Raw genomic sequence first — 12,639 nt, 5'->3', positions numbered from 1 at the left:
AATGAGGCGAACCGGGTTCGAATCCCAGTCGATACAAATTTCGCATCCGGCTTGCAACGACCAGTGCTGACGTGAAATATCCTCAGTGGTAGACGGATCATGGGTTAGAGTCCCCTTGCCGTCAGGCTAACCGTGGGAGGTTCTTGTGGTCTGCCTCTCCATGTAACGCAAATGTCTACCAAAATGTCCTCCACGAAGGCATGTTTCTCCCAATACTCGACCCGGGAGTTCCCTTGTCTTCTGGATTGGGTTCAAAATTACAAGGCTACGGAGTTTAACATTAGTAGTCGTAAACCCATGAAATTTTGTCGGCTGTTCAACGTTGGTTGTAAAATCCTAGGTTTTTTCAGAAATTTACTTGAGCCATTAGAGTCCTAGAAATACGGGACCCTGGGTAAATATCTCGTTTGCTCTACCCTTGTGACTGCTCTGTCGGCACAAAAAATAATTAAAAAAAACCTATAAATTAGCTTTTCTTTTTCCAAAATCAATAGGTGAGAATGTTTTCTGTTTGTAAAGGTGAACATGTTTACGGCGCCATCGGAAGATGTTCCATCGGTAAATGTGTCACTCATCAAAGGCAGGAACTACTTAGCTAAAACAACAAAAGAATCTCTGTTTTAATGGTGCTGACTCAATATCTTAATTCGAAAGACAAGGTGAGCTTTCTTGGGATCCCAATCCGTGCGGAGAAACAGTGACTCACCGCCTAATTTGTCATGTTTTCGGTATGTTTGTGTTATGGTCCTTCAATCTCTTCACGGATTTCTGACAAAGCTTTCGAGATTCTATCTGATTTTGGCGACTAAAATTGAACTCTACCTGATGAAAATATCGCTATTATGTGCATCGTCAAGGTCTAGATGAAATCTATTGTTTTCAACTGCAGTATGAACAGGGGGCAAAATAAAACATCACCTTGGAATCTATTAATTAGATTTTCGCGATCCAATCTTATCATGAATTGCTAATTAATTTATGCAGACACTATTTTAAGTAACGGAATCAATCATAAAACAGAACTTTCCTTAAATAGTTTTTTTATAATCGTCGTTGAACAGCCGACTCCCAATTTTGGGAATACTGCCACCAATGTTCAACTCCGCAAGCTTGTAATTTTGAACCAATCCAGAAGGCAGAGAAATTCCTGGATCAGTAATACCAGAGGTATGATTGGTTATGCGGACATGGAGGACTTTGTGACTCGACAGATTTAACGGGCATCAATCACTATTTACTACATAGGGGATCTTTTCTTTGTTGACGAAATCAGGTTTTCGACTTATAAATTTTGGAAGTCGGTCGCAGTCTGCAAAATATGGTCCCATTAAATAATAGTTTGATCATGTTCAAATAGTGAAAGAAATGCAATGAGATACGCAAAAAATTTTAATTAAGATTACGGAGATAAAAATATAAATTTTTCTCTAGACAAAATTATAAGCACCATATTTTCCATATTGTGGTTTACTCTCATATTTGAAGGTTCAAAAATCAATCCGAAATTGTCAAAATAATGTTTATTCAGAGAAAGAAGTTTTTGTATCAGATCTCGTAATTTAAAATATCGTCTGTACAAAGTAATTGGTATATTTAATTTTAAACCATGGAACCAATAATATTACATTCTTCAAGTGTAAATCCGTTAACTAGATAAAAAGCTGTTAAATTGTTCCGTTTTTTCTTTTTAAATTTTTTATTTCAGGTTCTGAGCACATAAAATAACAAAACAAATATGTTTTATCTTTTTGAGCTTGTGAGAATGCAGAGAAACATAAAATTAAAACATGCAAGTTTATAAATTTTATCTCTCCCTTTGTACTGTAATGATAGTCTGATTTGAAACTATAAACTTGTAATGATAGTGTGGGGAAACAGTAAGGCATTTTATCAGAGTTGATCATAATCATGTTTTATTTAAAAATATATGTATTAAGCATTGGAAATACTTAATATTATTTAACAACAATAATGCAACTAAAATTTTTAACACCACTAACAATAAAAAGGTTAATATCGTTAATTAATTATATAATAAATGAAGTCAGTTACTTTTTTTCTATCTAACTCAAAACCTTAGTGAATAGTAAGGACAGAGAATCAATTTGTCAAATGAAAAGTAAATTAATTTTGATCAGAAAGCATTTTTAAATTTAATTACTTTTGACAGAACAGGTCACTATTCTTTGCAGTACTGTATAAGTGATGTTGTTGTTGTTCATTTACGTCGCACTAGAGCTGCACAATAGGCTATTGGCGACGGTCTGGGAAACATCCCTGAGGATGATCCGTAGAAATTCCATCACAATTTTGATCCTCTGCGGAGGGGATGGCTCCCCCGCTTCGGTAGCCCGACGACCTGCGCGCGAAGTCGAGCACTTTACGGTAGAACAGTTTAACGAGGACCAATACCGCTCACCCTCGGTCCCTACGCAGGCTGATCCAAGTGGTCACCCACCCGCACACTGACCGCAGCCAGTGATGCTTGACTTCGGTGATCTGCTGGGAACCGCGTCTTAACGATCAGTCCACTGCGGGACAAATCTATGATTTAAAAAAATCATAATGACCAATCATAATAATACGTTATTATAATTTCAATACTTTCTGTCTTCATCATAGTTTTCAATGATGAAGACAATTTTACTTTATATTTTACCCATCAATTACAGACTTGCTGTAAGTAATTCCAAGAAGTTGGCTACACATTTATGGAAATATTCGGAATCTTCATTTGTAAAACATGTTTAACCCTAAACAATCGACTTTAGAGATTTGACAAAATAATGTTCTACGCTTGTAACGCAATGGTGTCTGCACAGGAGATTGTAGGAAAACAAGAAATTTCATTTACAGGTTCAAATATTCATCTAGATAGCAGATAGATAGTGAACTTGGCATCGCATCTTGGCAAACAGTTAGTAAAAGTAATGGAAAATTCTTTGGGTATTGTGGTATCTCCACTCCTAGCAGGCTCAGTTGACAGCAATCCCTATGACTAAAAGCATATAGCCGGCAAGCCATGATGCTAGCCACTAGTCAGATACATCAGACAGCACATTATCAAGTTACTGAGCCATTGTGGTTCAGGGATAGAGCGTTCGCCTTCCAATGCGGCGAACCGGGTTCGAATCCCAGTCGATACGAATTCCGCATCCGGCTTGCACCGCCACAGTGCTAACGTGAAATATCCTCAGTGGTAAACGGATCATGGGTTAGTCTCCTTGCCGCCAGGTTAACCGTGGGAGGTTCTCGTGGTCTTCCTCTCCATGTAACACAAATGCGGGTCAGCTCCATCAGAAAGTCCTCCAAGAAGGCAAATTTCTCCCAATACTCGATCCAGGAGTTCCCTTTTCTTCTGGATTGGGTTAAAAAATTACAAGGCTACGGAGTTGAACATTAGAAGTCGTAAACCCATAAAATTGGGTCGACTGTTCAACAACTTTTCAAATAAAATAAAATTATCAAGTTATTGTTAAACGCAGAGTAATAACATCGTTGAATCTAATAAGCACGCAAGCAAATATGAAACACGATAGATAACCTACAAATACCGGTCACCCCTCCATAATTATCTGGTGATTTACTTTATGTAACATTGATTACAACAACTAAATGTTTAACATTAACTATTAAAATCACTAAGGAAGAAAAATATATGCAAGTTGCTGCTTCACAACTAATATTGAAAAAAGATCTATGCTAATTCCCTATTAATGAAGCATAATGCAACCGCTCTGCCCCCTGACAAGCCATCATGCAACTATCACGTGAGGTATAAACAAGATCCCCAAAGTATACAAAACCTTGATAGGTATTCGATGAAGAAAGTTAACAATATCATTGCTTTTGGATTCGCTGACCAACGGAACATTACACATTTACAATTCATTCTTAAACCTGAAAAATTGAGAATTTTTTTTATTTAAATTTCAATTAACACAGTCTTTTGAAACACTTTAATTATGAGTCAGGACCTGATGCTAAATCTATCTTGCTTATGATAGCTAACAAAAATTAAGATCGAAAATAAATCCGAAAATTCCAAAAGAGGATTCTATTATATTTCTGGGGGAAAGTTGAAACCTAAATCTACAATGAAAAAGTATCTAGCTTTTTATTTTGAATGATACTCCCTAAAATAATGCAAAACAGGATTTTCAGTGTTTTTCCAAATAATAAAAGGTTAAATTTGTTCTAGATACATGGTACAATGTAATTATCATTCGTAATGTATATTTTTACGATAATACTTGTAGAGACAATATGCACAATGGGGGATCGCAAATTTAAGCGAGTAAAAAAAAGCCCCATTCTCAGCTGACAAATCAATGATATAGAAGACATGTGCTTAAATATCAAAACTTGACCGATCAAACTGGAAAGTGTTTTGAATAATCACTTTTTGATTCCCATGCACGACCAAATAGGTTTTACTTGTCATTATCAAAAGAGTTTATTCAATTACAAAGCCCACAAACTATAATTTTAAAATTGCGAAAAACATTGTCATTCGAAGCTGTTACATCTAAAATGTTTTATCAACACAGTTGTCATATCTAAAAATTTGATCCATATTAATACGTTCCAATGCTAATAGTCTCAGTATTTTCTATTATTTATTTCCCTCTGTGTCATTCGATTTCTGTTGAAAAAGATTAAGTTATTGTACTGAAAACTATCAGAACACGTCAAAGACAACCTTTCAAAATATGAACATAGAAAAAGTTTTTATCTGAAATTGAACATGCAAATTTCTGTAGCCTTTACATTAAGGAATAATAGAAGACAAATTTGAACACTGCAAACTAATAAAAAAATATTTATTTATCAATCGTTAAACAATAAATGAAAATTTATAACAATACATGCAATTTATATACAAAATTTAACATAAATTAAATTTGGAATTTTAAGTTGAATGCTGATTTTTGTATGCATTCTTGGATAGATTTTTTACAATCATTCTAATATCTTTCAATACATTAGAAGGTGACTAAACTTCAGTGCATCCCAGAAATATCTAAAAAACAATATACACAGTTTTCTTAAAATTTAATTTAATTATTAAAATTAAAATAAGACATAAGGTAACATAATTCAGACTCAGAAATTCTTAACCTATCATTTCCAGTTTTCAAACATCAAAAATAGGTAAAAATAAACTTTTTAAGTTCAATGATTTTCGGATAGATCAATTGAGAAGAAATGGACCACAGGAAGTTTCAAGGTCATCCTTGACCTGCTCGTTTAAAATATTTAAAAAAATCGGGTAAACAATCATCAGTTGATTTACAAAATAATTCATTATTGAGTTGTTTATCAAACAGCAAGAGGCACTAATAGGGGACATGTTGCACAATTTAAAATATTTAGCTGTGAGAGAAAAATAATTAACAATTAAAACTCCAAAATAAAGTAACTTTAATTGTGATCAATTAAAAGCGTCGTGTTTTGAAGATTAATATATTAACTATAATTGAATAAATATAATCTATTTTAAGAAATAACATTTCCATTCAAGTATTTTCATGAGAAAATTTTTTTATAAATATGTGTAATTATTAATAGGAGTTCCCTATCTTATAGCTTTTTAATATCGTTTAACTTTTAAATTTATATTTAACCATCAAATTCTTTTCTCAATAAATATATTTTTTAAATTACTGGAGCAAAATGTATTGAGAACAAACAGATAATAAATGTACACATTGTTTATTTTATTTTTCAGTAAGTCAAACATTTATAAATTACAAAAAAAGAACTATGTCATGTTTTTTAAAGGATATATATATAGCATGATAGCTTGAAGTAATAATTTGAAATTACCAATAATTTTTAAGTCACTGTTTAGTTTACCTTTCTTTAGTTTTTTATTTTTATATATTTAAAAAATATTCAACATTATTAAATATACACAAAAAACACAATGCATGCATTGTTTTCATAAATATAGATCAAAGAAGACAGTTTAGAAGTCTTACTTCTGTTTCTTTGTGACGAGAAGCGTACTCATTAACAATTTTCATTTCTGATGGTGTAACTCCACCAAGTACAATGATGAATATGACAGGATTATCGCTAGGTTGAGGTAGCCTGTAAAAATAAATTGGAAAAAAAAATACTAATTTCATGATACAATATGATGCACTCAACTTTTACAACACTGTTAAATTAAATTGCAAGAATTGTAGAATTTTCCAAGCTCCTACTGTATCGCAAATTAAAGTTACAAAAACTATACAATTTAAGGAGATTCTTCAACAGAACATGATAAAAATTGCAATATTTTTTAGGTTTTTAAAATACATAAAACTAACATGACATAGCATTGCAGAATTTCTTTTACCTCCCCCATACAGTAACCACATTCTATTATAATGAAGATGCATTAAGTCCTGTTTGTTAATCCATGGAAGCAATATTATTTTAATGTATGTCTGCACTCAACCATTCATTCGATTATAACGAACAAAATTTTATCATTTGATTTAGAAGAGTTTTAAATAACTTCTTTAAACAATTACAGCTGAACCTGTTTACCTCGAACCTCCTTATCTCGAAAACCTCTATAGCTCGAAATTTTTAAATTTTACTGTCTAAAAGCAATGTATTTTCCATGTTAATGTCTAATTTTTTTTTCAAAATCTGTTTCTCGAATTTCTTATAATAGAGCACAGATGTCAAAACTTTCCTTCTCAGTAGAACTTGGAGACAGAGATGAATTTTGTGAACCCACAAGAAGTAGGGATGAACAAGTTGGGGGTGTTTCTTGGAATTTCAATCACTATCCCTGCACTTCCTTAACTAGAAAGGAATACAATGATTCTGGCAATAAGTGAGGGGTTAATGAGTAGTGACCATCAGAGGTTAGCTTTTCAATATAGATAAGAAAGCTAAGAATAGAAATTCATTTTGACCTCAAAATTGCAACCAATGGATAAAAGGATAATTAAGAGTTTTAAAGTGAATTATAGAAAACGATCTATGAGGAATTTGCGATCTTTCTAACCTCAAAAGAATAATAGAAACAAATAAGGTTATCAGTCAAAAATCTTGGAAAATTATTTTCAGTGTCAAATGTATGTTAAAAACTGTTATGCAAATAGATGTATGTGGTATAATTAATTAAAAGAAATGTTTCTATTTTTCAACTAAAAACAAAGCACTTTTAATAGAATTTCTTAATTAAATTTAATTTTTTTATAGTACCTGCATAACTCGAAACCTCTTTATCTCGAATTTTTCGCCTTTCCTGTGAGATTCGAGGTAAACAGGTTCGACTGTATTTCCTTTGTTTTTACTGCAAAATAAAACAATTGGTATATCTTTTGAATAAAGGAAGAGTAAGCCACAAATCCTTATCTACACTTTATTGTCATTCATAATATGTGTAATTTTCTTTTCAAAGAGTACTATAAATTTATCATTTTCTTTCGCGAAAATTATATTCACTCTTTTTTGTAAAATGTCAGTCCCCTTGTGTGGTTGATTTACAAGTTAAAACATGCGGTCTTCACAGTTATCCTGATGTATGTTATTTACTAAAAACTGCAGCCCCGAATCAGCATGTTATTTTTGATGCACTTTTCATGTATGAAGTATTACTTTAAAGGGTACTTTAACATATAGTTCCATATTTTTTTGGTCTCATGATATAATAACCTCATGTTAAAACATCCATTTTCAACTGGACCAAAAGGGTGGATATCTAAGGCTGATTTGATAGAGCGAATGAATGTTTATTTATCTGATAATTAAACATAAAATAACTCCCACTCTAATACAAAGCAATGAGATAAAACCAAAAACAAAACAATCAGATAAAAATGCTGCATTACTTGCATAGCAGATTCATTAGCAAAGTTGGTTTCCCCAGATAACATGTAAAAAAATGCCAGGAAAATTATTATCTCTTCCATTTTGTAGTTCCTAAAAAAACAAAAATAGCTTAATTAAAACAATTAACATTGGATGAATAATATAAAAAAATATAAAAACTGAGACAAACCAAGAAACTAAGTTAAAAATGCAACAATGATTATTTGAATAATATTTTGTTTTAGCCAAAAGCAAACATTACAAATATGTAAGAATAATGGAGATGTTTTTAAACATACCTATAGAAATTCTTTTTTTATTAGAATATATATACATGTTGAAATTCTTAATATCCTTCGAAAACTTCTCTTTAGATAATATAATTAAAAAATATGAGTTTCCAATGAATTAAATCTCACAAAAAAACTATCTTTTTCTAAAACTGGAGGTAATCTTCCCATTTGTATGGTATCTTAAAGACTTATGCAATCTATATTTTGATGCCTAAACAAATGAAGTTAAGATGCTGCACTAAATTTTGTATTAAGAAATTTAATAGCGTTGTTTAGGCTTAGTGCTTTGTGGTTTTAGTAAGCTTAGCTTTTTTACTTTCCAGTGGAAATTATCATTAACAGGCAAAACAGTGAGGAATAAAGTTATAACAAGTTAGCGCCTCTAAGTTCTCTTTTTGATACAATACAGCTAAATTTAAAAGCACGTTCAATTTTGTATTCATTCTGATGACTCTCAAGTCACAATGCATTAAATTTTTGTGATGATTTTGATGACTCTAAAGTGACAATTCATAAAATTTAACAGATTTTGACAGAAGAGGCAATTTGAAACTAACAGATAAGTAATTGATACAATCACAGAAATATAATAAATAATTATTTCTAATTAATAATTGTAGCTTACAATTTATAAAGAAATTTTCAAACAGCAAGAAGAATTCACTTTGTAACTTGTACTGTAAGTACTTTTTTTTCAATTTCAGGTGATTCATTTTACTTAAAAAGCAGTTCATATAGTCATTATAACCAATTTATTTAGTAAATTTATTCATCCAGTAATAAATTTATTTTAATTATTTATAAGACAATCAACAAATTTAAGAATATAATTTGTGTTCAAAAAAAATTTATACAAATCTTNTTTTTTTTCAATTTCAGGTGATTCATTTTACTTAAAAAGCAGTTCATATAGTTATTATAACCAATTTATTTAGTATATTTATTCATCTAGTAATAAATTCATTTTAATTAACTATAAGACAACCAACAAATTTAAGAATATAATTTGTGTTCAAAAAAAATTTATACAAATCTTACATTTCTTCTTTTTCAGTTATCATCTGCATTATATTGTTCAGAATCTCTTCACTCGATGTTGTTAAATATTGTAGCAAAGCTTTTTCAATAGCAGCTAAATTATCAACACCTTTTGAACTAGAAAATTCTAAAGCTTGAATCACTGCAAATGTTTGTTGAAGAAGTCCAGTAAATTTAGCCATGACTTTTGAATTTTCTCTAAAAAGAAAAAAAATCTATAAAAATCATTAAAAAATTTAAATGTTTCACAATAAATATATACAATATAATTAGAATGTGTTTCTTTATGATAGCAAAAGAGACATTACAAAATAAAGAATAATTATCCTAAGATATAAATGTCACTCTTTATAATGCGTCTATGCCTCTAAAAAAATTTTTAAAATGTAATTTTAAATGAGTTTAAGATGAAAGAAGAAAAGCAGAAAACAAATTTACCAATATGAAGAAAAACAAAATAAACATGTGTTAAAATTAGATATACTAATCTAACAGTTAACCAAAAATTGCTAAGAACAAAAAATAAAATGAAATTGATGAAGAATTCTTACAGTATACAAAAAGCTGTCGAGATCCAATCCTATAACTGTAATGTAGTTAGGACACTTATGCATTTCTTACAAGTGCACACCACTTTTTTCCTTTTTTTTAAAAAAAAAAATTAGCAAACTACTTTAAATTTAGTTTCCAGCCATTAGCTTTCTTTGTTTTCTAAACATCATAAATAATTAAAGTAACAACAAAAGAAAAATATTTTATCATTAATATTATTAACAAAACTGTCCTGTACAATAAACACTTAGTAATTTTATAACAACATTTGGATCACTGAACAAATACCCATCGAATGGAAATAACATTTGACGTTTTTTTTTATAAAAAAAAAGGAGACAAACTCGAATGTCATAATTATAGAGGCATTACACTTTACTTTTAAAGGTGGCACTTAATAATGATGTCGCTAGTATTATTAATAAGGATAATAAGATATTTTAAATAATGATAAATTTGAATATAAATATCATATGTTATAAAGATTTATTATATTTATCGAATATATTATTCTAAAAGTTGATTAATTTCATTTGGATATAGAAAATGACCAATGTAAAAATTATATGAATTAGTTAATAATAATCACAATAATATATATTAGCAATAATTAATTAAAATTATTAATTAAAAATAAATTATTAATTAATAATATATCATAAAATAGCAATATTTCTTCAGTTTGAATAATTTTGTCATCATATCGTTTTAAATATTCCTGACAATATTACCTAGTTTTAATGTAGAGATATTAAAACTTTTTCTTGCCCTCTAAAGAACCTGGTATATCAAAGGAACTACTGTATTTAAAAACATAATTCAAAGAAGTTTGGACAATTATTTTATGAATCATAAATAAATTAGAATAGTTATGTAACAGGATTTTAACTTTTCTTAGTTACCCAACAACAATCAAAAAATTTATATTACAAAGAATAGTAATCCAAACTGTCAAGTAAATTTTTAAACTTACTTAAAACAGATAACTTTTTTCTTTAAAATATCTGGTGTCGGGCGTGAGCTTGCATCTACATTAAAACCCTCTTTACCAGCACATTCTACTATTTGACGATTCATTTCAATTAATGCTTCCTAAAATCATTTTAATTATGAGAATTTTTTTTAAAAAGAACTAAGTAAACATTAAATCGAAAAATTGATTTAATATCTTTTTAACCATCACATGGAAAATTTATTCAAAGACTTCCCTATTAAAATTAGATTCTGCCATAAAGAAATGTGGGTAAAATAATTTTCCCCACGTGGTATTCAACCAAGTTTGGGGTTGACAGTAAAAGGCATAATTAATAAGTGAAAGTTGAATAGAAAATTTCAATATGCTATCAAATTGCTCTTTGTTTTTGTATTATTTGGGGGACAAAAAGTATCCACTAAACAAAAAAAAACATATGTATAATGCTCCTAATAAATACAATAAATCTAAGCTACATATTTTGTACATGTTAGTTATTTTTATATATTTTTTAATACATAAATATTATATTTTATGTATAAATATTTTTTTCACCAAAAAAATAATAGAATAAAATAAAAAGATTTTAAATTATGAAGTTTTTTAAAAGCTAATCAACTGTTCCAATTATAAACACATTGTTCTTTAGAAAATGAAACACTTCTCAAACACTCAATTTATGACATAAACTTAAAAAAGTAAGTGTCTCATAAAGATTTACATTTTATAATATGAATACTTATTGGACTTACAGTCAAAAAAAGCTATTATTTTACAATATTTAAAAAGAAAAAACTTGATACTCATCATGTTTTCTTAAAATTCAGAAAAATATTAATTTAAATAATATAACAAGTTAAGTATGAAAAGCTGACAGAAAAATCTATGTTTAAGTAATTAATAATAATAAGATTGAAAAGAACATACTCTTGGATTTTTGTACAAAATGGTATTTAAACAGGCCTCAGCGTAAGAATCGCTTTTACGAGCAATGCAACCTGGAGCTAGCAAAGGTCTACCAAATACCATAGCACTGCAACAAAATAATGAATCGTAAAACAATAAATCATAAAATAACAGTTATCATGATCACATAGTTTTAAATTTAAGATTATGACTAAAAAAAGGAAACGGCTTCTTTTAAAGGCTTTCTTATACAAGTTTTACAAACTGAATTCAGTATAATTTAAAAGATGTTAATACTTTTCAAAAATATTCCGTAAAACAAATATAATTACAGTCAAACCCCGCTGTAGTGAACACGGTTTATAGTGAACTCCTGGATATAGTGAACGAAATGTTCGGTCCCGTGCCTTGCTATACACGTATAATGTTATTTTTTGTGGATATAGTGAACCAAAAAAAAGAAGAAGTTGGATATAATGAACTTTTTTCTGTCTTCGACTGATTTTTCTTCATCATTTTTTTGTAATAATTTTGAAATTTCTACTTCAAAATAAATACACATACCAATATTTAAAACCATCTATAGAGAGGAATGTAGCGATAAGCATTTTTTCTTGTTTGTTTCTTCTTTTATCTCACTTTCCAATCCCTAAACAAACCAAGCAGATGTTTCCAACCCAGGCAGTTGATGTACCTGTAAGGTGTCAGTGGTATCAATATGCATTTTCTGTCAGAGGGAATGAGTAATTATTCATTATTGGTCATAGGGTGGGACACTAATATGTGTTGATAAGGCCCTCATTTCAACTCCTTTTTGCTCTCAGTTCAGTTAAAAAAATCCTGCAAACAAGTGTCTCAAATTTAACTATGGCGACCGGTAAACGTAAAACGTTCTCCCTTGATCATAAAATGGGCATGATCAGAAAAATTGAAAATGGAAGCAATCAAGTTGATATTTGCAGGGAATATAAACTATCCAAATTGTACATATGTAACATATGGAAAAATAGGCAATTAATAATTTCTGCTCATGAAAAAAATTTAGATGGCAGAAAA

General features: G+C 29.5%; 1 protein-coding gene across 1 annotated transcript in view; it reads right to left on the bottom strand.

Annotated features, from left to right (window-relative positions):
- Positions 1-4,809: 4,809 nt before the first annotated feature.
- LOC107454112 (sec1 family domain-containing protein 2) overlaps positions 4,810-12,639 on the bottom strand; it is a 67,818-nt gene continuing 59,988 nt past the window's right edge. The window contains exons 2-8 of the mRNA XM_043039940.2: positions 12,148-12,277; positions 11,605-11,710; positions 10,678-10,796; positions 9,153-9,350; positions 7,842-7,932; positions 5,985-6,096; positions 4,810-5,023 (exon numbers count right to left, since the gene is read on the bottom strand). Coding sequence (XP_042895874.1) covers positions 6,082-6,096; positions 7,842-7,932; positions 9,153-9,350; positions 10,678-10,796; positions 11,605-11,710; positions 12,148-12,191 — 573 coding nt within the window. The 5' untranslated portion in view covers positions 12,192-12,277 and the 3' untranslated portion in view covers positions 4,810-5,023; positions 5,985-6,081. The remainder of the gene's footprint in view (positions 5,024-5,984; positions 6,097-7,841; positions 7,933-9,152; positions 9,351-10,677; positions 10,797-11,604; positions 11,711-12,147; positions 12,278-12,639) is intronic.

The sequence above is a fragment of the Parasteatoda tepidariorum genome, chromosome 6 (assembly GCF_043381705.1).
Source record: "Parasteatoda tepidariorum isolate YZ-2023 chromosome 6, CAS_Ptep_4.0, whole genome shotgun sequence".
In the NCBI taxonomy this organism is placed as follows: Eukaryota; Metazoa; Arthropoda; class Arachnida; order Araneae; family Theridiidae; genus Parasteatoda; species Parasteatoda tepidariorum.
The sequence above is the reverse complement of the archived record's forward strand: the minus strand, read 5'-3'. Positions and strand labels throughout refer to the sequence as shown.